Here is a 27,544-nt window from a genome sequence, read left to right as displayed (position 1 = left end):
ATTCTGCTAGCTGGCATCACCTAAATATTTCTCGAAAACAAAGAATGCGGTCTTATTTGAAAAATCAACAAATTAGCCATTTAATCAGAACACTTTTACAAAAGAAAATGTGATTCCTAACTCATTACGTTTAATATGCACTGGACAATGTGTTCAGGAATATTCAGTGGTTCTTCAAATAGTTCGCCAGTACTTTTATCGTACATATAAATCTCGTTGATCACCCGATCTCCATTTTCAGCATCTACTGAGGAGACCAAGACCAACGAACCCTCCGCCAGATCGGAAAGAATTTGCTCTATATCCTCTTCGCTTACGGAAGCTGTTTTAACAGTTTCAGTAGCTGCACTAACGTTGAAACTATCAGGAGGCGCCACCAAGTCGATAGGACTTGATTGGGTCGGTAAGATGCTCTCCATATCTCTGACATAATTTAGACTGCCATCATCGAGATCCATAATAGTTTTATTATGAACCGATTGAAAGTCCAATCTCTCTGACTCTAAAGAATCCATTTCTTGATCTTCAGCCAGTAGATCGTTCAGCTCTTGTTGAATTTGTCCCTTTGCCATTGCTAATGAATGCTCAGTTTTAATAATAGTTTCCTGTTTGATCGTATTAAACGAGGGCAAAATGTTCGACTCCGGCTGTATAACGGCGACACCGCTGTCGACTTGTACCGGTGGCTGTTGTCGTCGCCGTTTGCGTGGCGGCTTGTTAGCCATTTCCTTTATATTCTCATCCGTTTCCAGAGCTTTACAACGCTTGGCCCAGATATGCTTGGCAAGTTTCTTTTTTGTTACATTTTCATTTTCATAGATCACATCGCCATCGCTTAGGGAACGAGCGGCCTTACTTTGCTGTGGTTTAGCGCGCTGATAAGGTAAATATAGTCGAATAAGAACACCAGAACATGTAAAATTGAATAGGTAAATACCTTTTTGGTGTTTTCCGCCTGTGTGGCAATAATTTCCTGCCATTGACGATCCTTTTCTTTGCGATCACGATCCTCCTGTTCAAGTTGTTCTTTCAGCTCTTGTATGTTAAAGGCTTTGGGATATAGTAAAGCCTTATTGATCAGTTGGGCATTAATGCGCTCTTCTTTTTTATACTTAAGCTTGAGATCACGGCGTGTGCGTTGTGGAAACATTTGGCACATTAAAGAGAAATCAGTGCCAATGATTTGAAGACTTCGATAAAAACGTACCGTTTCATCGGAAGTCCAGTAGGGAGTACGCTTATGACGCTTATAGAAACCATTGTCACCTTTATATGAAAAAAATGGACACAAAATAATATCACAAAAACAGAGAATACTTTTATATTACTCACCTGTAGTCTCATCCATAAGAATAAGTGATGAATTCGCCAGAACTTTGCGTGCTTCTACCTCAGCTGTAGTCTCAATCTCTAAAGTTTTCTCATCGATAATCATTTCACCATTGGCATCCAGTTTCAATTGTGGAACTGGCATGGCTGTGGTAGTGGCTTCTTGTTTAGCCTCCAAAAGGTGATCTGCATTTGGCTTTGCTTCTGCCGCCGAATCTCCATTATCGCCATTGGATTCTGCCTTAATTGTGGTAACTAATGGTTTTTGTTCCATTGGATTATTTTCCGGATTATAGAAAATCATATCAAACATCTTAAATGTAGATTTATCGGGAATGCCCTTATTAAAGCGAGTCTCGAAATCCCTGCGAGCATTCACACGTTGTCCCGGTTGGCATTTGTCATCTGATGCAGTTTTACGCTGTTTGCTGCCACCCTCCGAATATACAGAGCAGGTGGACTCGGTGCGTATGCGCCCCATACCAGGACTCATTACGGGTGGAAAGTATTTATAAGGTGACTGCGGCATTGGCGATGATCCAGCTCCAGCAACAGCAGAAGGAGTCTGTCCCATTGAAGAGGAACCACTTAAGTAGCGTTCCCGACGCGTGGGCGTTGCCGGTGATTGATAGTCACTATCATAATCGCTGGCCATAGGTGAACCAACAAAACTATTTCGTCGCTGGCCAAAAACTGGTGTCGGACGAACACGCTGACGGGCCTGAGCCTTGCCCGGCGACATGGGGTATCCTGTGGTAGTCTTTTGCAAGTCCATTTGTATCACATTATCTTCAATATCCGAGTGAAAAATATCATCCATTTGGCCCACAGAGCTGGCTGGCATTTTGAAAGCCTTTGCATCCGCAATGTATGGTTCTGCTTCCAGTTCAGCAGGAGTCTCGACTGTGCCTAGATCGGGTTCCGCAGATTCTAATGCTTCTGGTTGAAAGAAAGGGATTTGCTCATCTATCCCCTTCACCTCCGGTTCCCTCTCTTCTTTTTGCACGGGCGTCTCGTCTTTGCGTGGCTTGCGCTTAATGTTGGCCAGATTGGCCATGGCCTTAATGCGCTGCCTTCGCATAGCCATTATAAATATTTTTTATCAGATAGCTACAAGATTAACTGTTCCTTTCACACATCAAAATTGGAAAAATTAAATGAAGATAATCTTCCGCAAACCACGAGTTTAATTCGGATTAAGTGTTGGCTAACGTCCAAATAGTGTCTGTCTACCTTTGTACTGTGGTACAAGTCATCAACATTTACTATAAATTATGTAGTTTAACAACATTATTGTACAAATATTTAAATTGATTTGTAACAACAAGTACATTTAAAATATTTTAATTTGTACATTCTGAGCTGATTTAAATAATGTTATGTCAGATAAGTTTATTGGCAGCATTGTTTAAACTTGATAGTAGAAATATAGACTTGCCAAAATAAAGTCAATTTTTAGAAGTGTGAACTTGTTTTAAACCAAAATATTTAAATAATGAACGCCATATCGTGAGATGGAATTTTTAAAACAGAACTATGTATATTATTTCCGAATTTCAGATAAGGACTTTCTATTTTTTTTATTTTATATGTAACACAGTGCCACCCAACTCTAGCAGAAACGACTGACCAACACTGTTATCTAGTAACGAACAACAACAACAATTGCAGTTTGCACGTTTTTGGATTTCTTTTGAAAATGATAACACAGCGGGTGAATTCATAACATAACCACAGGCCAGCCCTTAGCAAATATTCCTATTACAAATCAATTTTATTTCACTACACAGAGACATAAATACTAAATAAAGTAACGAGAAAAAAGATAATCTAAACATTAAAATTCAAAATTTTATCGAGTAAATTTACAAAATTGAACAAATGTGACATTGTGTGTAAGTGTGTGTGTGTCTGAATTGAATAGAAACGAAACAACAAAATAATCAGCCATTGACTGTCCACTGCCTTGCCCTGCCCCCCGCCTCGTTTTCACCATCCGCCACCGCACTGAACCGGCGGCGCGTCTGTTATGCAAGTAGCAGCAGCAGCAGTCGTAGCACTCGCAGTAGCAGAGGAACAATTGAATTAGCCGGCATGCTATTCAATCGATTTATCTTAGCCATCAAAAATCAGTCCAGAGAGACTTTACGGGCCTGGAGCTATCAATGTGAATCGATATTGGCCCAACGCTCTCGTCGCATCCAACAGTTGTTGTGCTTCTATCAATCGGTCTATGGCACTCAAGGTCTGAAGCAACTATGGCGAGCCTATTACCGGCGTGAATTGCAGCAGCCACTCCGGGGCCTTATGCTCAGTGCTGTTGGCGTTGTGGGCTTGAATATTAAGCAGCTTGGCAGCGATGGCTTCGATTGGAACAAGGAACGCCTGGCGCTGGCCAATTTCGATGTGTGCCATCGTGATATTGAGTTTATCAATACCTTGGCTAAGAATCAATTATGCGAACGCTGCCAGGCTAAAAAAATGAAATATTGTTACTGTTTGCTGGGCAATCAACGTTGCCGTAAAAATGGCACACCAATTCCCGCAAATGTCCCTCAAAGCTCATCCTCATCTTCGCCCAAAACGCCATCGTCCAAAAAGATGCCCGCATCTGCAGCTGAGACTGACAAGGAGGCCAGCATACGAAACTGTCACACGCCATTAGATTTAGATGCTCGTGGTGCTCCAGCCGGTACAGTGCGTATCCAGGCTCAAGATGATAAGAAATGGGAACCATATTTTAGTAAAAACGAGTTCAGCATTTGGCGGAGAGAAGAGCGAACGTCCATGTACTCGTATAAGGTATATAACCAAAAACAAAATTCCAGTAAAGTTGCCAAATAATTCCTTGAAATTTTTAGGTATATGCCCGATTTGATGACATCACTGCCGATGATTTTCTTCATGTGCAAACCGACTTGGATTATCGGCGTCAATGGGATGATACGGCCCTAAGACTGGAGCTTATCAGTGAAGATCCTGTACCGGGAAGTAATTCACATTTGATATATTGGGAAATGCAATGGCCACGTTTATTTGCGAATCGCGATTATGTCTATTGCCGACGTTATATCAAGGATGAGACCAAAAATGTCATATTCATCTGCAATCGTGGCGCCAAGCATAAGACATATCCCGCCATATCGGGCAAGGTGCGCGTAACCGATTATTGGAGTGTGATGGTCATTAAACCGTTTCGAGGATTTCATGAACCTGGACTACATTTCATACTTACCTACTATGATGATCCTGGTGTGCCCATACCACAGAATATTAAATCCTGGGTTACCCAGAAACAAATGCCCGAGTTCCTAACAAAAATGTATGTCGCCACCAAAAATTATGCCTGCTCACGGGCCATCAAAATGAAGGATATGTTCAATAGCTTCACCTTAATCAATGATGAGTATACGGCCAATGATCAGCGTGGCAGTTGGCTAGGAAGGCTTAGTCGAAACGGGCACGGAAAGTTTAGACGAGGCGAGAATGGAACAGAACGTTGAAGGCTCACACCCTAGCACACACACACACACACACACACACACATTAAGATCCTTTTTAATTTTTGGCTCCAAACAGATGCAATTCGGTCGAAATCAATCACAACCGTAGAATATGTGCAATAATCTGTTAAAAACATTTTTGTCCTCATCGAAAAATTGTGTGCCACACTTAAAACAAATGAAAAAGTTCGGTTATATATATACAAAAAAGAATATATACAAAAAAAAATTAAATTAAGATATTGTCTTTTTAAAAGCGAAATAGAAATTATTGAAATTGTAATTGTAAGAAAATAAATAAAATAGAAAGTTATACACCCAAAAATGAAAAACCAAAGCAAACATTTTGTAATATAAATTTTTATACACATAGTAATCGATCCTTTTCAAAATGGTCTATGGTCTATAATTAAAGCAGACTTTATGGAAAATATTTCAACTAGCAATAAAATGTATTAAAATTATTTGGTATGAAGATGAATTTAGTTTGTTTCGCAATTATTTAGTTAACTGAGATTTTTACTATTTATGTAAATCAGACCGAGAATGACAGATTTTGACAAGATTTGTTAAACTGTATATTTGTTTAAAACTGTTAACAAGAATGTTTATTTAGCAGCATCTCAGCTATACACATTAAAGGATTAAGCACAATTGTTCTCTTCTCTCGAGTGCAAATGGAAATTTTGCAGTATTTTAGCATTTAACACTTGATATTCCTGACCAGACAAAGACGATTATGTTAAAAAAAAGTCAGATTCATTGTTTTTTGTTAAAAACCAGGGTTGAACTGGCGAAAAGGCCATTCTCAACTTCGATTTTAGATGTTACATAAAGTTTTTAAACTCATCGTTTTTTTTTTTTTTTTTTTATATACGTTAAATGTGCAATATTATAATGCCATCTGCGAGGTTATAATAATTAGAAATTAAACAAAATTTTATAGAAAAAATTTTAAAGAGTTAACAATTAAGATAGTTTCTTGATACTTATATTATTATACAGAAATACTGAGATTACACAGAAAATTAGAGAGATTGATAGTTCAGTTCAGATGTGATCACAATTCACTGCGATCTTTTAAGTTAGGTGGATTGTTCATATATGATATGAAATCTTTGCTTGTTCGTCCACCATTATATTCCACTTTTGTTTTGAGATAGGAGAAATATAGAATAGTTGGATAGCCACGTACATTGTATTTGGCACAGAGTGCGGAATGTTTGGTACAATCAACAGCAACAAAAGCCACACGAGGATCATCTTGTAGGGAAATGGCAGCAGTAGTAAATTCTGGCTTCGTGTGCTTACAGTGTCCACACCCTAGCAAAAGTAGAAAAAGGATCCTGATTTATTTAGTTTTCTCAGTGATTGAAATTTCACTTACAGGGAGCATAAAACATGACCAAGGCATGTTTTTTTCGTTTCAAAGTTGATGTAAAAGTCTCATCGTTGAGAAAATGTATAACATCCTGGGCATTTTCCTCCTCCTCCCAGCTTTTTTCTGGAGGCGGTGGTGGTGGAGGTTCTTTTGGATCTTTCATAAATTCTACAATTTTCGATGCCTCACGCACATTAACATCAAATTTATGAATTCCATGAGAAAAGTATTTAACGGTGGGATAACTTTTCACTTTATACTTTTCACCAATTCCCTGCTCTTTAGTGGCATCCAAAGCAGCCAAAATTCCAGGAATATTTTGTTGTTTCATTTGCAAGGCTGCCTTTTCATATTCTGGTTTCATTCGCTTACAATGACCACACCAAGGGGCATAGAACATAACCAAAACGGATTTCTCATCCTTCACAGCAGCCTCAAAGCCCTGTGTCGTAAGATGAACAATTTCCGAATTCGTATCGGCTGACCATTCAGGTTCCTTGGCTTTTGGTGCTGGCTTGGCATTGGGATTTAACATGAACTCGACCAAAGCATCTTTAGTGTTTTCGCCCTCGTAGGTAAAACGAAGTTTGCCGTTTTCAAAATATATCAAAGTTGGAAAACCTGAAAAAAAAAATCATTAAAGGGATGTTTCACTTTTTTTAAAAAAAAATTTTATGTAAACCTGTGATATTGAAAAGTTTTCTTATGGGCGCATTCTCCTGACGCTCCACATTCATTGCTGCTATCACATAACCGCCTTTGGTTTTCAATTCTGTGGCCGCCATGCCATAGTCTGGTTTCATTTTCTTACAAAAACCACACCAGGGCACATGGAACATCACCAGCATAGGTCTTATATCCTTGCGCAAATGTTTGGTGAATGTGCCAGCATCACTGAAGTGTACAACATCCTTACCAGCTGGATCTTCTTCCCAGGGTAAATCACCACTGGGATCACGCATAAATGTTACCATCGAGGCAACACTCATTTGCCTATCATAGTCCTTGTGATAATCTCCATCCTTATAGTGTTTTAATGTATAAGGATCCGGCGTTATTTTTAATTTTTTACACAATTTCTTGTGCTCCTGATCTAGTCCACAATCCACAAGCAACATTGTACCAGTTCCTCGTATTGATTCGCCGGCCTCACGAAAGATTTTCAATTCGGCTGCCGCCGCCTTCGTACTGGACACATATAGAGCTAGAATATTGTTCTTGGTACGCAGAAGCTTCTTGAAATCTTTATATTCGACTATGTCATCATGTATAAATGATGAGGATTTTGTTTTTGCTGCAACAAGTGACGGCAGAAAACAGAAAAGAGGTAGAAGAAGAAGAGAAACAAACTGACTATGCATTGAGATATGCATTTGCGTTTGTTGTCAAATAATTTTGCGCTTAAGAAGATTATTTTAATTAACTAGATTTAAACTTGTACTAAAACAACTGCATTGGTTCCATTTTCTTTGTGGATAAAAACAATTCTAAATTTCTTGAAAATGCCGATGCCGCTGTGTTATCGGAAACGTCAGCGATTCAGAGTATTATCGATATTTTTTTAGTTACCACCGTATGACACTAAACATTTGTCCAGTGTTGTGCTCTCTTTCGCACTCAGGCATTTCGCGCTTAGCTTGTTGATGCGTGGGTGCGAAAAAGAGAAAAAAAAGAAACAAATAGCAACAGTGAAGCCCAAATAAAAACAACGCTGTCAATTATAGGCATCGCTAATCAATCGAAAACTCTTCTCCGAGAATTATCTTTGGAATCCTTTTAAAATAGCGAGTATTTTTAGGAAGCATCAGAGATGCGAGGCGAACAAAAACCTGCATATGACCTGGATCCCTCGACCTTTAAAAGACACCCATTCTCACCACTACTTCATCTAAGTGAATATGTGGATTTTTGCCTGCAAATTTGTTGATTTTTTAATTTTGATCGAGTAGAAATACGTTGAAGCTGAGAAAAACTAGAATGTCTTAACTACGATTATGACGATTGCCATCACCACGGCGGACCACATCTTTGTATTCATCCATACGTCGCATGCGGGCCAAATATTCAGGATCATCGTCTTCCACCTGCTGTTCGACAACAGCTTTTTCTTCATCCTCTTGCTCATTCGGATCACGAGCCGCAGCGATGGCTTGTGCTTGATTCATTTTGGCCACCTTCTCTTCATCAGGGAATATGCCTTCATCGACGCGTTGCTGATAGAACTCGTCCACTGTCATAATGGGTAAACTGGGATAACCGAGACCAAAGACGGCTTTCTGCTGGGCATTGCGAGTGATAATAAATGGCTGCAATGGTTTAGGCTGAGTAGATTGTTTTCCATAATGGTGGTGGTGATGATGATGGCTGTGGCCTTGTTTTTGAGATGTAGATGGACCACCACCAAAGGATTCAATTGCATTTGGTAGGTTCTCTCCTCCTGCCAAGCGTGCCAAACGCATTTTAGCCAACTCTTTCATCGTGCGCAAACTTTCCAACTCTTGTTTAGCATCTATGATGCTTTTATCCAAATATTTTAAAAAGAATTCCCTTTTAACTTCGTCGTCGGCTGTTTTGTCTTTGACAGCAGCCTGCACTTTCTTCATATATTCATCTATTTCCTTCATTTTGCGGTATTGAGCAATTTTATCATTGCGATTGTAGGCCGCCTCCATGAGTTCGCGCTGCTCGCTTTTTTCAACCTTATCTTCATCCTGTGTCGGCTTTACTTTTGGTCCTTCGCATAGACTATACTCCTGACACCTTTGCAAATGATCTTTGAAATAGATTTCCCCTAAATCCAATACTTCCGTACTATTCGGGTTATTAATTTTAGTAGTCAATTTGCCAAGGAAATAGGGCAACAACATAAAGGGCAATGAATCGGTAGACACTTCATCTATCAATTCGTTGGCACTGAACATGCTGACTTGATTCACAATCACAGTGGCTTCCTCGAATTGCTTCATGGCGGATTTAACTTTGTTCTAGAAATAAATTACATGATTTTTCTTTGTTTATTTCTCCCGAGAGATTATTACCTGAAATTCGCTACTATTAAAGGGCAACTCGGTGACTTCCAGTTCATCGTAAAGATTCCAGCCGGCTAAAAATATATCAGACAGTTTTTCATCCTCGCCGCCGTTCGATGAGTCAGTGTTTGTTGCTTCAGCCATGTGTTAATTAATTAATGGTATGTACTATATTTGATTTCTAAATTGTCGAAATAAAATGCAAACCGAACATTAGTGTTGCATCTCAGTGTTGAGCAACATCAAATATGCAGCCGGTTAAAGTTAGACGATTGCCAACACTACTACATAAAATTTAAAACTTTTTAATGGTCAATTGCTTTTATTGAATTATATAAAAGTGATTGGACATGGGTTGTGTTTCTTTTGTTCCTGACTTGGTGTGGTGGATTCTCAAGGCCTCAGCCCTTGAGGGTGGCTTCCAGTTCGTTGCCAGCAACAAGTTCCTTGATGATATCCAAGCCGCCGATTAATTCGCCCTTTACATAGACTTGAGGATATGTGGGCCAATCTGAGTAGGTTTTCAAGCCTTGTCGTACTTCCTCATCTCCGAGTATATCGAAAGTTTCATATGGTAAACTGTTATACAAGACAATAGTTTAAATACAAAATTTAAAAATCTAGATGACAGGTGGACGTACGTACTTCGTTTCGTTAACAATAGCTATAAGTTGCTTGGAGAAGCCACAACGGGGTGCTTGACGGTCACCCTTCATGAAAATCATTAACGGAGACTTATTGATCAGAGCCTTTAGTCGTTCATCCAAAGATTGACCAGTAGCTGCGGCACTGCTGGCACTTTCGGCCAATTTCTTGGACTTGCTTGTAATGGCTGCTATGTCCACACCATCGACTCTGTCTACAGCCGAACCTTTAGTGAAGAAAATAACTGTGGGTACGGCATCAATCTAAAGGGCAAGTAAAAATTTAGTTTTTTATAAATTGAGAACTCCACATTGCGATTTCACTTACTTGATGCTTCATAGAAATCTCAGGATATTGTTCGGCATTAAGGCTAATAAATTGTAATTTCTCACTGCCCAAGACTTTGGTTAGCTCTTCCAGCACATCTTTAACCTGAGCACACTGTTCGGCCCAGTCGGCGGCAAAAAGGACCACAGTAGTTTTTTCAGAGTTTATATATTTCTCATACTCCTCGGCACTTGAAACATTTAACACGGACATTGTGTTTTGGGTTTGTTTTATTGAAAATGCAGTAATTTTAAAATATTACAGGCAATTTTGTGTTTGCAGTTATTTAAGGCTATCAGCTGAGAAGAGTGTTGGTAAACGAGTAACTGATTAACTGGTATGGTTAACACACTGAAACCAAAAATTTAAAAAAAATGATGTTTAGAATTCAAATTTTCAACAAATTTTTAATATGAATTGTGAAATAATTTTCCACAAGTTACGGTCTCTTTAAAATGTGATGAAAAGCAAAAAATATATTTTTTTATTTATTGATTGTTGACCGGTAACAGTGTTGCGAAATACTCAATAGTTTTGTTATTTTATTAAATAAATGAAATAATAATTAGAGACCATTACAGATAAAAGTGATTCAAATATAAAAAATAAAACTTACAATTTTGTTTGGTAAATCTGTATATTGTACGTACATATGTATATCCAAATATATTTGTATACAAAACAAGGGCGTAGTACAACATGCGCAGGGGCTCGCAAATGGCATGATCCCCTTAATTTGAATCTTGGCTACGCTCTTGATGCGAAATAAATTCAACAACCTTTAGTGTTGAAAAACAAAGGAAACAATCGATTTGTTTAGTGGCTGGCTCTGAACACTTTTCGGCATTTGCTTTGCACGTGTTCCAAGAGAGTGAAGATATCAGATATTTCTGCAAATTCGCTGATTTCTTCAATTAAAACATAATGGTGACACGGAAGAAACCAATTAAACGGCGTGCCGAACCCGCAATACCGACAAAGGAGGATGAAGAGGAGTCCAAAAGAGACGTGCCAAAGGAGTTGCTGGTGATAGCGCAGGAGGTAAAAATTGTACGCGCTTTAGCGTGCAATGATGTGACTAAAAGGAATCGTCAAATCCGCAAGCTACGCAAATGGTTTAAACTGAGAGCCAATTCATCATTCTCCTTTACGGAAGACGATTTTCTGCGTATCTGGAAGGGCTTATACTACAACATGTGGATGTCAGATAAGCCACTGGTCCAAGAGGATCTGGCCGAACAGCTGGCTCAAATGGTGGATAGCTTTGATGGGAACACCACGTGTAGTCTTGCCTACTTTAGTGCATTCATGCGTGTCATGTGCCAAGAATGGTTTGGCATTGATCAATGGCGTATGGACAAATTTCTAATGCTTGTCCGACGCATGTTACGATATTGCCTGAAAGTGCTCAAACAAAGCAAATGGTCCAAAGATTTAATTGACATCTTTAATAGGCAAATGAAGGAATCAGTTTTGGCCGATCAACCTAAAAGCCGTGGCATGACAATGCACTATTTGGACATATTCTTTGAGGAGCTGGCGAAGGCTGCAAATGGCGAAATAACCAGCAGCCAGGTTAATCTATTTCTACGCCCCTTTGTCACATACATGGGAACGCAAAGAGATGCCAAACTTGTTGCTCAGTGCCGAACGCGTGTACTGTATCATTTGCTGTATCAAAGCGAGTTGGGTCGCGAGTATAGTGAAAAGTACTCAGCTTGGAAAGAAATGGGCTTTCCCACTGCCTCGATAGATGATGTCGAAAAACTGGATTCGGGCTTCGATGAAGAAATGGATGACGAAGAGGGCGACGAAAACAAGTCGTCTCAACTATCCCTTGATCCTCGGGCTGGCAATGTGGATGTCCAGATGCCAGAGCTACCCTTGAATGCTGATGCAGTCTTGGATGAGCTTCAAAATCTATTGCGTACACAGGACTATAATGCCAAACGTCGTAAAGGATTACGGAAAATAATTCAAATTTTTGAAACTTATAAATCTGGAGAATTCCCCTTGGGGGTACGTGAAATGCCTAAGCCAGATGGTCAAACTCTAAGTGAATTAATAGAGCAAAAGGTTCGCGATGCCGACAAGGTAGAAGAGGAAGTCTTTGGAACTGGTAGAAAACTAAAAAAATTAAATAAAGCCAAGCGTAAGCGATTGCTACAATCGATTAATTTTGATGAGGTCGACGAGGATAATTATGATGAAATAATCAATCAGGCACTACCAGCGGAACTTAAGAAGAAAGTCAAACGCAATGCAAAAGTTAGGAAGAGTATGCAAAAGTCATGGCTGGTAGAAGAAGTAAAGGCAGATGAGCAGCAGGACCAAATAGAGCAGCAGGAAACGCACAAGCCGGGCCAGGATCAGGAGCAGGAGGATACTTCACCTCCTAAAAAGAAAGCAAAGAAGGCTAAAACAACTCAAGTGCAGCAAAAAGAAGAGGAGCCCAAATCAAATGGCTGGGATGATCCTCTTCAACCAGGCGAACAGGAGTTTTTCGTCCCATCGCGTAAAGAACAAACAAAGGAAGCAAACACTAAGTTTCAGTTAACCACACCTAAGCCTAATAAAAGCACACTTCAATTTGCTACTCCTCAACCTCCTTCGGTCAGCGGATCGTCGTCGAAGAAACGTGTCCGCATAATGACCAAATGTAATAGCGCTTATCCCAAAAGCGACTATTATCGCCAATTGAAATTATCACCACAATTACCCTATGATGCGGATCGTGTGCCGGGTAAAAGTGCATTAAAGCCACACGTTCTACCTGGGCCGATACATCCCAATTTTAAAGGTGCTAAACGACTATTCAATGACACCCTGTGACGTTGTGTAAAATGGCTAGGTTTGGTCGGAAAACAAGGGGACGACGATGAGGAGGACTATAGTAATGGATAACTTTCAATACTTTTGAAATTAGAATAAAGCTTTTAGAAAAGATATGAGTTATAAGTAATGGTCTTATAAAGAAAACAACAAAAGTCTCATAATTGGCGCTCCTTTTATAGCACTTTTATTTAATTAACAGATGATATTGAATAATACATTATGTCTTAAGTTCTTAAATATCGTCTAGAAAAATAAGTTGGAACATTTCTGTTATCAGAGCATAAAGTCGAAAATAGGGGAAAAAAATCAATTGATTATAATGTGTATTTGTAATTTTCTTCCATAAAACATATTTTTACTTCCTAATTGTGGGAAACTATTTTTTCGGTTTATTCCATGAGCCCTCTGTATAAGACCTTTACAGCAAATCTAATAATTTAGTAGTTAAAAATTATGTTTCTTAAAATATATAAATATATATACATACCTACATATAGATATTTTTGCTGTAATTTTTCTGTTCAAGCTGATAGTTTTCAAACATTATGAAATAAACTTTAATTATCTAATTTGCCATAAAAAAGATGGGGTATCTTCAACAAAACCTAGAACTTCAAAATATATGGTAAATATTGAAATGAAGACGCGTGATTCTCAAATAGAACTTCTTAAGGTTGAGGCAATTGTATTGCCACAATTAATGAAAGCTCTTCCATTAAAAATAGCACACGTGGATATGTCAAAATGGGAAACTTACGTGCCAGCTGACCCCACCTTTAATAATTATTATATTATAATCGATTTGATAATAGGGGTAGACGTATATACCCACATCTTAAAAAGTGGAGTTGCCAAGATTAATAGCCTGCTAGGGCAAAATACTCAATTTGGCTGGATCGTGTCGGGATGTACGAAGTCAAAAAGAGATGAGTCCATAGTAGCTACAACAATAGATATCACAGATATGGAGCGTTTTTGGGAAATGGAGGCAGATGAAAAAGATGGTATAGAAGCTAATGAATGTGAAGACAATTTTAACAAAACAACAAAGATTAATGATTCTGGAAGGTATGTATCGGCAAATAAAACATTGATCAAGACGATCAAAAATACTAGCATATTTTGTGGAGAAATTCACCGCAGAAAAAATTAAAAAAATATAAATTGACAACGGTAACGTACGGTACAAAGTTCAGCAGGTTTCCAGAGAGCTGGAAAAGGCAGGAATGAATTTGAGAAAATGGATCCGAAATTGTTGAAGAAGTTATTGATACAGGCGATAATAAAGTATTAAAAATCGATGAGAACGAAGCAATTAAAACCTTGGGGTTGCAATGGGAGCCGTTTAAAGACGAATTTAAGTTTAAGGTACACTGTGACGAGAACAGAAAAGTAAATAAAAGAGTAGTGCTATCCACGCTAGCCAAGATTTATGATCAACTAGGATCCACAACAGCAATAGTCAAGTTATTCATGCAAAAGTTGTGGCTTGCTGAGCAAAATTGGGATGAAGAGTTGTCCGATAACGACACAACAGAATGGAAATTCTTCAGGGACAATTTGGTGTATCTGGAAGAAGTCAGATTACCCCGATGGATCAAGACACAGCCTGTGCTGGAATGTTGGTATTTCTTGATTCATGTTAAAGGGATAAAGGGGAAAGGTTGAGCACTTTGGGTTTATTCGGAGGAGCAATGCACTCGGAGTGCAATTTACTCTCAATTGAGTTGAGTGGGACTGTGAAGAGAAAACTCAACTGCATTTAAGAGTAACTTCTTGAGTTGACTTTTTGTGCATTTAAGAGAAACTTTATTTTGACCTTATAGTTGTAATCAATTGATAACTCAACTCGTTTAACTCTTTAGACGGAATTTGCGTTCAGAAAAATATCTCGATTGGAGTTAAGCTCATTCAAATTTGGTTAAATATTTTGTATTAAATTTAAATTAAATTTAGCGTTACTTTCTAATGCATGTGTGTAGATGTTGTTTAGTGATTTTAAAATATTAATTTTTTTTTTTTATTATATAAATCTTATACTAAAAACCTGAAAATCTGGGAGACTTAATAGATTTTGTTTTTCAAAATATTAAGGTAAACTTAAATTTAAATGTAGACATAGGAAAACTTCAAAAATCCTTATTTAATTCCTTATTTAATATTTATACTTCTAATAACCCAAGCTAAAAATTAGGAAAATGAATGAGTATTGATTTTGGTTATTTAATTTTTAAATTCGAGTTCGAATAATGGTTCTTAAACCATCTTTATATTATGGTGATCCAAGAACATAACTGGGGGACATTTCGGTATATCGTTTTGAGATGATATGCTGATTCTTCAGCATAACACCAAACTTAGTGGGAATCGAAAAGTGTCCGTCTCTACATATGTATGAATGTATGTATGTATATATATTTTTGAGCAGTTTTCTAAAGTAGATATAGATATAAAGCTGTCAGGAAGTAGGGTGCAAATAATAATTCGGAATGTTGTGGTTCCAGAAATAGTTGACTTCCTTAAACTAAATCCGATCAATATCTTTAAGCTATAACTATAACTTATTATTAATATTATTCTAAGTGCTAGTTAAGTTAGAATTAACAAAACTTTTTATTCATTTGGTTTTCCAAAACGCGATGACGAAGTCAAAGTTTTTCTAGTCTAGAGTCTAGTACGAAATTTTCAACATTAGACTGTCATACAAGACTTAATAGTTACATATTTTGATTATTTTAGGTAAATGACAACTAAGGGATAGATAATCCCTTGATGAGACTATAAAAAAAGTATTAACAAATATGTCGGGTTGAGCTATTTATTGGGTCGAAAGCAATATTAACACATCAGCAGCCAATTTCGATTTGCATAAATTGCATTGAAACAGTTGACAATTTTTTTTTTCAATTCAAATTGGGATCATTGAATAAATATTTTTTTGCAATTTACAGAAAATGAAATTTTATAATCTTTATTATTTGTTTTTTTTTTTGTTTTAATATCTAAGGGTCAACTGATATATTAAATTAACTTCCGCTTAAAAGACTGTAAGTATATGAAACATTTTTACATATTAATTGAAAATTGAAATCGATTTTATTTATTTTCATTTCCAGGAGGGTGAAGGAAAACATTACCTGTATTCTATACAATTTTCTCTTGACAAATCTGTTGTTGAGGAAGTCTCTCTCTCTCTGTCTCTCTAGAGCAAAGAAAACCACTTCAAGTTAGTGTCCTGTATGTGTAAGTATGTATGTATGTGTGTGTGTGTGTGTGTGTGTGTGTTTATTGAACTGCATGGAGAAAGTCATTTTGGTCCCCTGAAAAAACATCCTTTCACATTGCTTTTGTCGTTTGCATGTCTTGTGTATTAAAAACTTGTCGAAATTTTATTCAATTTACGTGCACTTAAGCGACGATTGTACATTAAGATATGACGCAAAAGTTGAATGCGATTTGCAGTGGATTCCCATTCCTTTTTCACCCCTTCACTCATACTATCTGTAATTAGATAATAGACAAGATTTGCATAACAATGTGGAAATATGGAGGCTTGTCTTGTTATGGGTCCCCCCCTTCCTCCTTTTAGCCTTTCGCCACATTCTATTTATAGCTCTCACTTTAAGTTATATATATAACACAATCAAGAGACGGCAAACCTTGACGGCTTGACCTATATATATATAGGTAGAAAAACCCATAAGAAAGTGCACTGCATAGACAAGTTCAAGTACAGAACGAGAAGAGACGGCATCATGTGGTTGACACTTGTCGGAATGACATTGCTACTCGTGACATTTTGCAGATCGACAACAACGGACAAGTCCTTAAATGTGGGCAAGGTATGTGTCTATAAAAGAGAAGGGTAGGGCTCGTGCCGTGCTTTCTGTCAGGAGTCAACAAGAAGACCAATCACACCCAATCTTATGGAAGAGTTAAGATAACCATTTTTTAATTTTCCATTTTAGCCCTTGGATTTGTCTTCAATTCCGGACGTAAACGATACTACTGTTCCCTCAATGGAATGTGGTCGCCGGCTGTCGCTCTTCCACAATCAAGATGAGATTAAATTTGCCGAATTTCCATGGTTGGTGGCCATCTACGGGAATCAAGATTACCTTTGTAGTGGGGCTTTAATTACGCCCTTGGTAATTCTAACATCAGCACATTGTGTACACAATGAGCCACTGGAGGATTTACGTGTGGTGGCTGGAGAATTCGATGCCGCTGATGAACGAGAACCTTGTCCACATCAAATCCGTTTAGTTAGTGAATTATTATTGCATCCGAATTATACCCAAACACCAGCTACCCATAATTTAGCTATGATTTTGGTGGCCAATGCTTTCCTAATGGCTACCCATGTACGTTCCATTTGTTTGCCAACTTACGAGATGATCCACAATTTAAGTGAATGCTATGTGGCTGGTTGGCAACGAAAGGATTTTGGTAATTCAGAGATTTTACCCAAACGGGCAACATTATATGTCCTACCTCAAGATCAGTGTAGGGCCAAATTGCGTTTGGCCATTTTGGGAAGACGTTACTCACCGACTAATGATTCATTCATATGTGCTCGTGGCGCTAAGGATGACTTTGTCTGCGGAGATGAAGCGGGCACAAGTGGTGTTCCATTGATGTGTCCAGTGGCAGGATGTGCGGATTGTTTTGTGCTTGCTGGAGTATTAGCCAGATCAGCACGTTGTGATGGCCCTCAACTACTTGGCATCTATACAAATATTTCATTCTATAGACAATGGATAAATCATATGATTATTGAAAGAAATTTACGTACATCGTAGCTGGTGAGGTTTAATCCCAAGATATATTGATTTTAACATCAACCCTTAAAAGGATACTTAGCTCTCTTTTATTTACCATATACCCAACTTTTTAAGTAACCCACGAATGCTTGAAAATCAATAGTTTCATTTTAAATAAAAATAGATTCTACCTACTTAGTCGCCATTCAATTGAAAATGTTAAATTTGAACTAATAAATGACTTTGGTGAAATGTAATGAGTTTAATTGTGCGTGATTTTCCTACATCATAATACAAACATGCTGTGTGATAGCATTGTAAATATCAAGTAGAAACTGTACTTGTTTACTTTTGAACCTTATCCATTGATAATATTCGAAAGTTGATCTAATTTACTTAGCCACAAACTTGAGACTTTATTGAAAAATGCTCTAGCATGCTTTTAGTCATTTCATTAATTTGACTTCTTTATGCTTTTCTTTTCTTGCATTTTTCTAGCAAAGGATAAGGACGAGCTGTGATGTCTTTGGGAAATGGTTTGCAACTCCGCAGGCGCCGCTCACTGCATATCAGCCGGATGCGTGCGTTGTTTGGTAATTTCCTTAACGGAAGTGCATGCAGGAGTAGCAGGACAAGCAGCCAGACCGGGAGTCCTGCCAGTCAGAGTGAGTTAGACTCCGCTAGCCATTTGTATGAAATTTAAAGCGCAATCTTTTCCAATTGATTCGAAATGTCGGCTAAGCAAATGTGAAACAAATCAAATGGAATGAAATAAAACAGCAGACACTCGATGGTCTGTGTTAACGCCTCGCCAGGACACTTCCTGGTCTGCAAATTTTTTGCAATGAACTTAAAATGTGCATTGGGGGCTAGTATATTATTATTCTTTTTGCGTATTTTCATTTAGTGGGTAATAAATTAGACAAACTGATTTTGTGTAAAATCCTTTTTTTTTTTTTTTTGCTTTCTGGTATTTGGCTTAGCCATGTCGCCAACAGTTGCCATGGGTTAGCCACCAAAACCGAATCAAACCCGAACCACAAGGGCTGCGTGGTGGTGACTACTACCATGGCAATTAATCTGCCCCAAGTCCTGGGCTCGTTGGCCAATTGCTTTCGTATTTAAGGATACTAAGTCAAGTGCTAAGAACGTGTGCACCATAGACTGAAATTCGATGTGCTCTAAAGCTTTTACTACTTTTAGTTAAAGTAATAAACACACTAAAAAAGCACCGACGGAAAGCATGGGACATATAATTTTCTTTCCAAATTCTCAGGCTGATCAAGAATTATGAGTTAATGCTATTCTGTATAATATTTTGTTATCGATTGCAAAGACAATTAGACTAAGTGCCGTACAGTAGAGTAAAAACTTGAGTTTAAATTAGGAGCCCAACGAACTTGGCTATCAAATGCAGAGGCCACAAAAATGCACGAGTCGGAGACGTCTTCGACATAAATTCAATAGCCAGGCCAATAAGTGCATTAGCAGCATATTTCACAGATTGCCAGACACGTCGCTGTGGCTCCCACTCCTCAAGCTGATAGACCCACAATCTCGTAAGACCTCAATACCAGCGGGAACCGCTGCCAGTTGAAGACGTAAAAGAAGAGGACCAAGTAGATGGGGGGCTCAAAACCAAAACCAAATGCATGCGGCCAAGACCCAAAGAAGTAAGCCACAAATTGCATGAGATCATAAATATTTCAAGCATAAAGTACAAAATATGCAAAAGTTTTGCTATTTTCTTTTACTTTTCCGACTGCGGCTACTGCTGCTGCTGCTGCAGGACTTGCCCACACAGATACAAGTGCAAGGACGTCAAACGAAATAAGAAAAATATATTGCTAAATTCTCGCACAGGAAATAGCAGAAGCAGCAGCAGCAGTAGCAACAGCAGTCGGTGGGTGGACAACGGCCAGGAACCAGGGACTAGGACCTGGACAGGACTTTTGCCGTACGGCACGTGCATCTACGCCAAAATGGTAAACGGAAGTTCAACAAAAAAGAGAGCAAAAAAAAAAAAGAAAATATCAAAATCGTATAAAAGAGCAAAGAGCATGTAAAGCAATTCTTTTGGCTCTTCTCCATCGGTGGTGGGAGGCAGGAGGCATGATGGCGATGTTCGTTTTGCTGCTCTTCCTGAGTTGGGTGGTGGTGGTGCTGGTGCATGGTCAAGCGATTGTGGCTACAAATTTTGCAATAAGCAATTTTTCAATTTTCAATTTAGGCCAGCGACCAGTTGACACAAAGACATGCAAAACAGCCACTGCGAAAGGCAACAGCAACAGCAGTCACAGTTCGTCCCCATAATTCAAACGGAAGTGGCATAGCCAGATATTCGGATCAAGAGACAAATGTGTGGCAAACAAATAGACATAAAGGAAACGACACCAAAAGGCAACAATCAACTAAAGATAGAAGGGCAGAGTTTACAGGATAATCAGAATTTCGGAGATGTAACCAATTTTTAAAAGCTTCATCCCGGAGATCACAAGTCAATTGTGGCGAATACACCCTTAGAGCCGTACTATCACGATTCTCTAAGGTCGAAATGGTCCCCATAACACACCTCAAATTGAACTGTGATCCCTTCTGTATTGCTTATTTAATTTATTTCACATGATTTTCTCGATTTAAAAAACATTCTTAGATTTACAACTTATATTTGATTTGACGGTACCGTTGGACTGCTATCAAACTTCCCAAACATAACCACATAAAGAAGGCAACATATGAATAAGTTGAGGCGGCTACTTCATCCGGGAGTTCCTTATGCTCAAGCACAAAGACAAAGTTACGATAGTTTTTCTCACATTGAGTGCATCCTTCCACATTGACAAAATCGTCCTGGTAGAATTCATCCCAAGAATAGGGCTGTCCCTTGACGATTAATAATAAGCTTAGCACGTTGAACAAGCCAGTCAATCTGAACATATTGTTTGCAACTGAAGGCCCTATCAAGTGTTTAGAGATCTTATATGGGAATAACTAAGTAAGAAGTAGTTCAGGTATTAGGTGACATTTCTGAGAATTAGCCCATCAGAAGTAAATATTTTTCATATATATAATTTCAGTGAGGTATTCTGTTGAGTTGCCTGGTTTATTAAATGACTTGCCTTAGTTTTGATTAAACAGTGTTTGCTTTTGAAATATTTTAAGAGGTTTCTCTACTTTGTTTTAAACAAAAACCCATGACTTCGAAAAACAAATGCTGAGCGACATCTCAATTTTCTTTAAACAAACATTTCTTTAGAATAAGTAACACAATCTAATACACATGTGACAATTATTGTTCATATGTAGTTTTATTTTTTTTTTTGTTTGAGAACATCATCGAGAATAAATTCGTTCAGAACATTTGCCATTCTCGCTATGAAATCTGCCTCCTTTTTTTTTATTCTGATGAAAAAATACAATAAAACCTTATAAATTTTAATGAATAAAACAACAAATATTTTTAGCAAATGTTATATTTTTTGTACTTTTAACAAACAAATTAAATTTTAGGAATAACTATACGAAGATAATTTTCTCTAATTTTCTTCATGATCCAAGTTTGAAAATGTTCCACATTTAGGACAATATTTGGCATACCAATTCCTTTGCAAGGCACATTATGACGACCTAAGCCCACCAGGCGATAGGTCAAGGTATTTTCCTCCTCTTCCTCATTGACAACCTCACAAACAATTGGTGCTCCCATTTCTGAAAAGCACACACTGTGATCTTTTCCTTCATCTCGACCCATACACAGAAGACTGGGTAGCAGCCTGTTATCCTGATCATGAGTATATCTAGCCATCCCGAACGAGTTGCACTGAGTCTCATTTAATGGATCCACATGGAAGCGACGACGCAGCTGAAGATCATATTGACGGTTATTGGGACTTTCAAGCAATTTGGCATTTCTGACAGCTGGAAAAGCAGTACTCAGACAGTTCCTATAGGAGAACTTTCTCAGTGGATCCTCTTCTTGTGGCAGAGGCAAACAAATGGGCTGAATGTCTGCGTTTAAGTTGAAGCTTTCGACCACGAGCAGTGCGATATCACTGCTAAGAAACGGAAAGCTATGATCACCACCAAAACTATTTAGCCTTTTAAGGACTCGACGCTGTTGAGTTCTTGGATGCAACAGATTTGTACCGAATTCGCCAGCAACAACATAGATTTCCATAGGTCCATATATGGACATGGCAAAGCAACTGCTATCGGTGATGACTGTTCGATAAGTTACCAATGCTCCAGAGCAAAAATATTTCCAGTTCTCATTGGAATTATAAATCAAAGATACTGTCCAGGGCAACGTCAACTGTTGCACATATGACAAGTTATGTGTAATCGAAGGTAAAGTAAATTGGCAGTTTCTCGGGTCATAGACCAAAGGCGGTTGCTCCAAGTTAGTATCTTGTAATGAAGTCAAATTATCCGGACAACATACTTCCATATAGTTGCACCGCTTTTCCGTGTCATTATAATCCACTAGTTCATCCAACCATTGACGATTAGGACAACGTTGGTAGGGAACACACGTTTTATTGGTGCCACACGGCTTATAATTGGATTGCCATGCTGGCCGTGTAGGGTAGAGCGGTAATCCTTTATATGCTTCTGTTGTGGTCATTTGCTGGTTATCTAGTTTATCGGATTGCCCCTTATTGTAGTCTGCCAAGTAAATTATCAGGCTCACTAAAATACCTTTGCTTATAAGAGTGAACATTTTCTCTAGCAATTTGTCTCGGTTCAACTGCACAAATGAGGTCCCCATGAGAATTGTAAGAATTTATATTCAATGCTCTGCTAGTTTTATGAGAAAAGTGCTCGGTGAGATTGGCTATACTCTTCTAGAAAAAAGCATATAGGCTTTTCTGTTTGTCAAGTTGCTAATAAGTTGATATTATTTTTAATGGATTTAAAGGATTGTATCAAGTGTATCTACAAAATGTCACAATTATCAATCAAATTGTTAACTTACTTAGGGTATTAGAGTATAAAAACTTCGACAAAACCTTTAGTTGGTCACGTAAGTTTATCTGTAATTTGTTTAATTTAATAAAAACAATTTATATAGTTAATTCAAACTTAGTAGTTGTGGCGACTTGAACTTGTTGCATGCACTTAGTAATAACAAATTGCCTTGTACCTTGAGATCAAGGGTAAAATTCAGAAAGAGGTTTAAATTATATAGTGTGTTAAGAAGTTCATTTGGGTTGTGCTGTCAAGCAGTTCAGCTCAGTAATCTCAAGTCCATTCAATGCTTTTTCTTTTCTAATTTGTTGACATTTTTTCTCAATTGTTGAAAAAAGATTTATTTGAAAAAAAGTCAATGAATGTCTCAAACAGATAAATATAAATATTTTTTTTTAAATGAATAAGCAAACGACCCACTGTGCGTCATTGGAGCTGTACTTTTTCGGTAATGTATTATCGCTAGTTGCCTATAAATCAAATTAAATATTAAATCATAAAACGCAAAACTCTGAACATTTATTGTAAATTAAAAACTCATATTTAGAAACTATTTAATTTTAAGTCCAAACACAGTTTAAATTAGCTTAATCGATAAATTTATATAAATATATAGTTTAATTAAATTTGTAAGGGGTCTACAAATCGTCAAATCACTTCATGAGTTTCCTTAATTTTTTCAATAATCCACTTTCGATAATGCTCCACATTCATTACAATATTTGGCAAACTCAGCCCATTGCATGGAGAAGTGTTACGTCCCAAGCCTACCAAGTGATAAGTCAAGCTATTCCCTTCCTCTTCCTCGTTTTGCACCTTACAAACGATTGGTGCTCCCATTTCTGAAAAGCAGGTGTTACGATCTTTTCCTTCATCCCGACCCATACACCTGAGACTTGACATCAAGTTTTTGTTACTATCATGGGTAAGTACAGGCATGGGGAATGAGTTGCAATGGGTCTCATTTAATGGGTCCACGTGGAAACGGCGACGCAGCTGAAGTTCATATTTACGGTGATTCAGACTTGGCATCATAAATGAATCATGTTTGTCGGCGGGAAAGGCAGTACTGAGACAGTGTTTGTAGGAGAACTTTTGTTGATTCTCCTCTTGTGACGGTGGCAGGCAAATGGGCTGAATATCGGCATTTAATTTGAATGGTCGCTCTAGCACAACCATTGTAAGGTCACTTTGAAGAAAGCTATTCTCATCACCACGACTGTTTATTCTTTGTATGACACGACGTTCTTGAGTTTTCGGGAACAGGAGATTCGAACCGAATTCGCCAGCAATAACGTAAATTTTAATCGATGCGAAGAACGAGAGCATAAAGCAGCTACTATCGGTGATCGCCAATCGATCAGATATCAATGCTCCAGAGCAAATATAGTGTCTTCTGCCATAGTCATCCTCCAGTAAAGATACAGTCCAGGGCAATGTTAATTGCTGAACATATTCTGGGTCCTTTGCTATACCTGTTGCCTGAGGCCAAGTGAAATTGCAGTTTCTTGGATCATAGACTAAAGGCGGTTTCTCTAATTCGGTATTCTGTGACAGAATCTTGTCTTTTGGGCAACAGATTTCCATATACTTGCAGAGCTTTTCCGTGTCATTATAATCCACCGTTTTATTTATCCATTGACGATTGGGACATCGTTGATATGGAACACAAATCATATTGGAACCACAGGGCTGATAGCTGGACTGCCATGGTTGTCGAGTAGTTGTTGTTGTTGTTGTTTTTGGTTGCAACGTTTTGCTAGGCAATTCCTTTGTCTGTATCCTTGTTATCGTTATATCCTTCGGATCTAAATACAGCTTACTGCTTTCGTTTTTCTGTTCATTGTAGTAATGGCTTGTCATGTAGATCATCAGACCCACCAAAATGCCTTTAGCTAATAGAGCGAGCATCTTCTCTAGCAATCTTCGTAGTTTAAACTGATCATCTTGGGTGAACTGCTAGAATTTTTATTCAAATGCATCTGGTTTCATGAGAAAAATGCAATTTCAACTGCGTTTGCCTAATTTGATATACCCTATCTCAAAGTGTACCTACATTATTGGGTTAATTTGATAACCCTTTTTATGGCCCACAAAATCTTCATCACTGCTGATCTTTCTAATCGAATCTCTTATAATCTGAAGAGCCGTTCAAAAAATATATAGAAAATTATGACAATTCGACTTGGGTAGAGTATAAATATTTCGGTAAAGCTGTAATCTTGTTTTTATTTAGTTGAAAACAATTCAATAAAATAGTGACAGAGGCGGAGACTTAAATTTCATTTGAGAAGTCATCTATAAATTGTTCTTATAAAAAATATATATTGCGATAACTACATTTTTATTTTTATATTTAAATTAAAGGGACATTTATGTCATTATTTCATTAGTTTGTATGGCAGTTAATATTTAATTGCACTTAATAAGATTTAGATATTATTAAGTACTTTTTTTAGTTACTAATAATTTGGTGGGAAAATAATATGACTTGATTTAATAGTACTTTTTATTTATTATAGTAAATTATCATAAAGATTAGACTTGACGCCTCTGTTTTTCGTGGAAATGTAATCTCATAAAATTGTCGACAACGGGATGAAAAGAAATCTGACCTCTTGAATGATTGCATACAAATAAATGAATATATTTACTTAATAGACAAAACATGTGCTTTCGTAGGAAATAGTTTAATAATAATATTTTTCTTCGGAATTCAAAAAAATATAGTGTATTAAGACAAGAAGCTGCCAAAATGTATGTGGCAGGCAGAAGAGACATTTTCCGACGACATAAAACGTCTGGAGAAGGGCACAGAGACAAAGTACGACTGCTTTTTGGCCTACTGCCACAAGGACTCGCATCTTGTAAAGAAGTACGTGGAAAAATTGTTCGATGTTCCACGTTCCATGAACTTTTTAGTATTACTTAGTTAGTTAACAGGAAGCTTCAATAATAAGTTCAATAATAATAATAATTTCAATTAGTTTAAATGTTAAGTATGTATGCATTTGTTGTTGGTTTTCCTTCTAGTTTAAAGTTTCTTCATTTGCGTTATTTTAATCATAATTCCAAACCCACTTGACTGCACTTGACTAAACGAGTCTGCCTTGTAAGGTAAGTGAAATACCTTATTCTGGGTATAGTTAGTGTCCCCTTCTTCGCCTTCCTTCCGCTTCCTTCCTTCACTCCTTTCGGCTCCGGAAAATGTTACTTTGCAAACTCATCAAAGTTAAGTTACCTACGCGCTCAATGCGAAACTTGGGTTGAATTTTTGGCTAAGATATTTTCGACAGTCGATGGCAGGTGGAAAACTTTTTTGGGGGGATAAGCAAAGGCATAAGAGATTGTATCTCATAGATGCGCTTGTCTTGAATTTTTGTTTGCTTTGCCGAATTTTCATTTCAATTTCCATGATGTTTTATTTAATCTCACTTGAGGTGCAACCAAAACGAATTCAGAGAGTTTGAGTTGTTTGTCTTGACGAAGGATTTTGAGTGTTTGCTTGTATTTCAATTTCTATTTCGGTTTTCTTTCATTTTCTTGAGCTTTGAATAAGATGCTTGTTAACAATCTAACTTCAAATTTATATATTTATTTACATATACATACATACATCTATGTATGTTAAATATAAATTGTTTATATAAAGGTAAAAGGATATATTGGACACAAGGAAATGATTCTTAACTATTTTATTATCATTTTTTATGTAGTGTTTTTTACAGGTGTTTTTTATTAAGCTAAAACACTTATGTAAATCATTATTATAAGGATGTATTTTGAAATCCTTTTCAAATTTTTGGGCCAGTCAATCATTAGAATTCACCAACCAAACTTGTATGTCTCATGAATGTTAAAGTGAAGGTTGCTTAACACAAATTGGTTAGGATCGAAAGGATCCTTTCTCTACATACTGATTATAAACATTGATCCACAATATGTTGAAAATATAAGAAAGGACAGTGATGGTCATGAAGTTTTTGTTGTTATGTTTTCTATTTTCTACATTATTGAATCGTTTTATTTAAGAATTTTTTATTGTATGCCTTATTTAAAAAAAAAAAAAACAAACAAAACAAAACTTTTTACTAAGATCTGTTGAAATTTAGAACAATTTTATGTTAGGTTTTCGTTAATTGATATTGCAACTTTAAAAGGGGTAATTTATGATTTCATTTTATGTGTGTTTTGGCCTAAAGTCAGTACTATTTTGTTATTCAAAATATGATTATTATGAATGATTGATGATTGTACGAAATTAATGCTAGGATATCACTAAGTCGATTGGGTACCTAATAACAAAATTCCCATATTTATATTCACATTATTTGATGCAATTTACAAATTTTGCATAATTAAAACGTGATTGTATTTATTTATCAATAACTGTTCGCTTGAAGAGTTCATAGATTGGTTAGTAATTAATTACGGGAAATTTAGGTTGAATGAAAATTTGTTGTTGTATTCATTTAGCTTGTTTTAGTTTAGTTTTCGGTTCTATTTTTTTTCATCTACTTTTGAGCTTGCCAATTGTTGCCAAAGTATGCAATGACAAAAGTTTTTTGTACAAACAATACTGTTATTCCCAATGCCCTTCGAGCACCATTTTCTTTGCATATTTGTTTGGCAAACTTTTCAATTGCTTGGGTAAAAAGAGTTGGGAAATTGAAGGAGCCAAGTAAATATTTTCTTCGTTTTTGTTATTTGCAATTTGTTTCCAATTGATTTCCAAACACTTTGAATTTATTGGGTTTCACACAG

The 27,544-nt window shown here is 37.2% G+C and overlaps 7 protein-coding genes across 7 annotated transcripts; 3 read left to right on the top strand and 4 right to left on the bottom strand.

Annotated features, from left to right (window-relative positions):
* Nucleotides 1–52: 52 nt before the first annotated feature.
* On the bottom strand, nt 53–2,562 carry Bdp1 (transcription factor TFIIIB component B'' homolog Bdp1). The gene is made up of 3 exons (XM_068294422.1): nt 1,333–2,562; nt 938–1,266; nt 53–875 (listed from the first exon to the last, which is right to left on the bottom strand). Exons 1-3 carry the CDS (start codon nt 2,414–2,416, stop codon nt 117–119), a joined length of 2,172 nt encoding a protein of 723 aa, XP_068150523.1. The 5' UTR covers nt 2,417–2,562; the 3' UTR covers nt 53–116.
* Nucleotides 2,563–2,999: 437 nt separating this feature from the next.
* On the top strand, nt 3,000–5,313 carry LOC137580551 (uncharacterized). Its single transcript, XM_068294641.1, has 2 exons — nt 3,000–4,131; nt 4,191–5,313. The coding sequence occupies exons 1-2, from the start codon at nt 3,424–3,426 to the stop codon at nt 4,830–4,832; spliced, it is 1,350 nt and encodes a 449-aa protein (XP_068150742.1). The 5' UTR covers nt 3,000–3,423; the 3' UTR covers nt 4,833–5,313.
* Nucleotides 5,177–7,755, bottom strand: LOC137580550 (protein disulfide-isomerase A5). The gene is made up of 3 exons (XM_068294640.1): nt 6,896–7,755; nt 6,220–6,834; nt 5,177–6,155 (listed from the first exon to the last, which is right to left on the bottom strand). The coding sequence occupies exons 1-3, from the start codon at nt 7,584–7,586 to the stop codon at nt 5,893–5,895; spliced, it is 1,569 nt and encodes a 522-aa protein (XP_068150741.1). The 5' UTR covers nt 7,587–7,755; the 3' UTR covers nt 5,177–5,892.
* A 363-nt stretch (nt 7,756–8,118) lies between these two features.
* Tap42 (immunoglobulin binding protein Tap42) lies at nt 8,119–9,494 on the bottom strand. The gene is made up of 2 exons (XM_068294414.1): nt 9,252–9,494; nt 8,119–9,197 (listed from the first exon to the last, which is right to left on the bottom strand). Exons 1-2 carry the CDS (start codon nt 9,384–9,386, stop codon nt 8,196–8,198), a joined length of 1,137 nt encoding a protein of 378 aa, XP_068150515.1. The 5' UTR covers nt 9,387–9,494; the 3' UTR covers nt 8,119–8,195.
* Nucleotides 9,495–9,544: 50 nt separating this feature from the next.
* On the bottom strand, nt 9,545–10,541 carry Grx3 (Glutaredoxin 3). The gene is made up of 3 exons (XM_068294415.1): nt 10,215–10,541; nt 9,888–10,150; nt 9,545–9,821 (listed from the first exon to the last, which is right to left on the bottom strand). The coding sequence occupies exons 1-3, from the start codon at nt 10,425–10,427 to the stop codon at nt 9,644–9,646; spliced, it is 654 nt and encodes a 217-aa protein (XP_068150516.1). The 5' UTR covers nt 10,428–10,541; the 3' UTR covers nt 9,545–9,643.
* Nucleotides 10,542–11,030: 489 nt separating this feature from the next.
* Nnp-1 (Ribosomal RNA processing protein 1 homolog Nnp-1) lies at nt 11,031–13,539 on the top strand. Its single transcript, XM_068295289.1, has one exon. It carries the CDS (start codon nt 11,139–11,141, stop codon nt 13,044–13,046), a length of 1,908 nt encoding a protein of 635 aa, XP_068151390.1. The 5' UTR covers nt 11,031–11,138; the 3' UTR covers nt 13,047–13,539.
* Nucleotides 13,540–16,717: 3,178 nt separating this feature from the next.
* LOC137580973 (phenoloxidase-activating factor 2) lies at nt 16,718–18,069 on the top strand. The gene is made up of 2 exons (XM_068295122.1): nt 16,718–16,891; nt 17,018–18,069. Exons 1-2 carry the CDS (start codon nt 16,805–16,807, stop codon nt 17,849–17,851), a joined length of 921 nt encoding a protein of 306 aa, XP_068151223.1. The 5' UTR covers nt 16,718–16,804; the 3' UTR covers nt 17,852–18,069.
* Nucleotides 18,070–27,544: the final 9,475 nt, after the last annotated feature.

This window comes from Drosophila tropicalis, unplaced genomic scaffold, assembly GCF_018151085.1.
Source record: "Drosophila tropicalis isolate 14030-0801.00 unplaced genomic scaffold, ASM1815108v1 contig_845, whole genome shotgun sequence".
Classification (NCBI taxonomy): Eukaryota; Metazoa; Arthropoda; class Insecta; order Diptera; family Drosophilidae; genus Drosophila; species Drosophila tropicalis.
Note: the sequence above shows the minus strand (reverse complement) of the source record. Positions and strands in the feature narration are given on the sequence as shown.

Bases quoted from the DNA above. Each gene is read 5' to 3' on its own strand.
- Nnp-1 (XM_068295289.1), top strand. From the start codon at position 11,139: ATGGTGACACGGAAGAAACCAATTAAACGGCGTGCCGAACCCGCAATA.
- LOC137580550 (XM_068294640.1), bottom strand. From the start codon at position 7,586: ATGCATATCTCAATGCATAGTCAGTTTGTTTCTCTTCTTCTTCTACCT. The intron at 6,835-6,895 runs GTTTACATAAAA...TTTTTTTTTCAG, and splicing joins AAAACTTTTCAATATCACAG to GTTTTCCAACTTTGATATAT. The intron at 6,156-6,219 runs GTAAGTGAAATT...TACTTTTGCTAG, and splicing joins GGTCATGTTTTATGCTCCCT to GGTGTGGACACTGTAAGCAC.
- LOC137580973 (XM_068295122.1), top strand. From the start codon at position 16,805: ATGTGGTTGACACTTGTCGGAATGACATTGCTACTCGTGACATTTTGC. The intron at 16,892-17,017 runs GTATGTGTCTAT...TTTCCATTTTAG, and splicing joins AGTCCTTAAATGTGGGCAAG to CCCTTGGATTTGTCTTCAAT.
- Bdp1 (XM_068294422.1), bottom strand. From the start codon at position 2,416: ATGGCTATGCGAAGGCAGCGCATTAAGGCCATGGCCAATCTGGCCAAC. The intron at 1,267-1,332 runs GTGAGTAATATA...TTTCATATAAAG, and splicing joins TCTTATGGATGAGACTACAG to GTGACAATGGTTTCTATAAG. The intron at 876-937 runs GTATTTACCTAT...TTACCTTATCAG, and splicing joins AGGCGGAAAACACCAAAAAG to CGCGCTAAACCACAGCAAAG.
- Grx3 (XM_068294415.1), bottom strand. From the start codon at position 10,427: ATGTCCGTGTTAAATGTTTCAAGTGCCGAGGAGTATGAGAAATATATA. The intron at 10,151-10,214 runs GTAAGTGAAATC...CTTGCCCTTTAG, and splicing joins AGATTTCTATGAAGCATCAA to ATTGATGCCGTACCCACAGT. The intron at 9,822-9,887 runs GTACGTACGTCC...CTTGTATAACAG, and splicing joins GCTATTGTTAACGAAACGAA to TTTACCATATGAAACTTTCG.
- LOC137580551 (XM_068294641.1), top strand. From the start codon at position 3,424: ATGCTATTCAATCGATTTATCTTAGCCATCAAAAATCAGTCCAGAGAG. The intron at 4,132-4,190 runs GTATATAACCAA...TGAAATTTTTAG, and splicing joins CGTCCATGTACTCGTATAAG to GTATATGCCCGATTTGATGA.
- Tap42 (XM_068294414.1), bottom strand. From the start codon at position 9,386: ATGGCTGAAGCAACAAACACTGACTCATCGAACGGCGGCGAGGATGAA. The intron at 9,198-9,251 runs GTAATAATCTCT...ATTTATTTCTAG, and splicing joins TTAATAGTAGCGAATTTCAG to AACAAAGTTAAATCCGCCAT.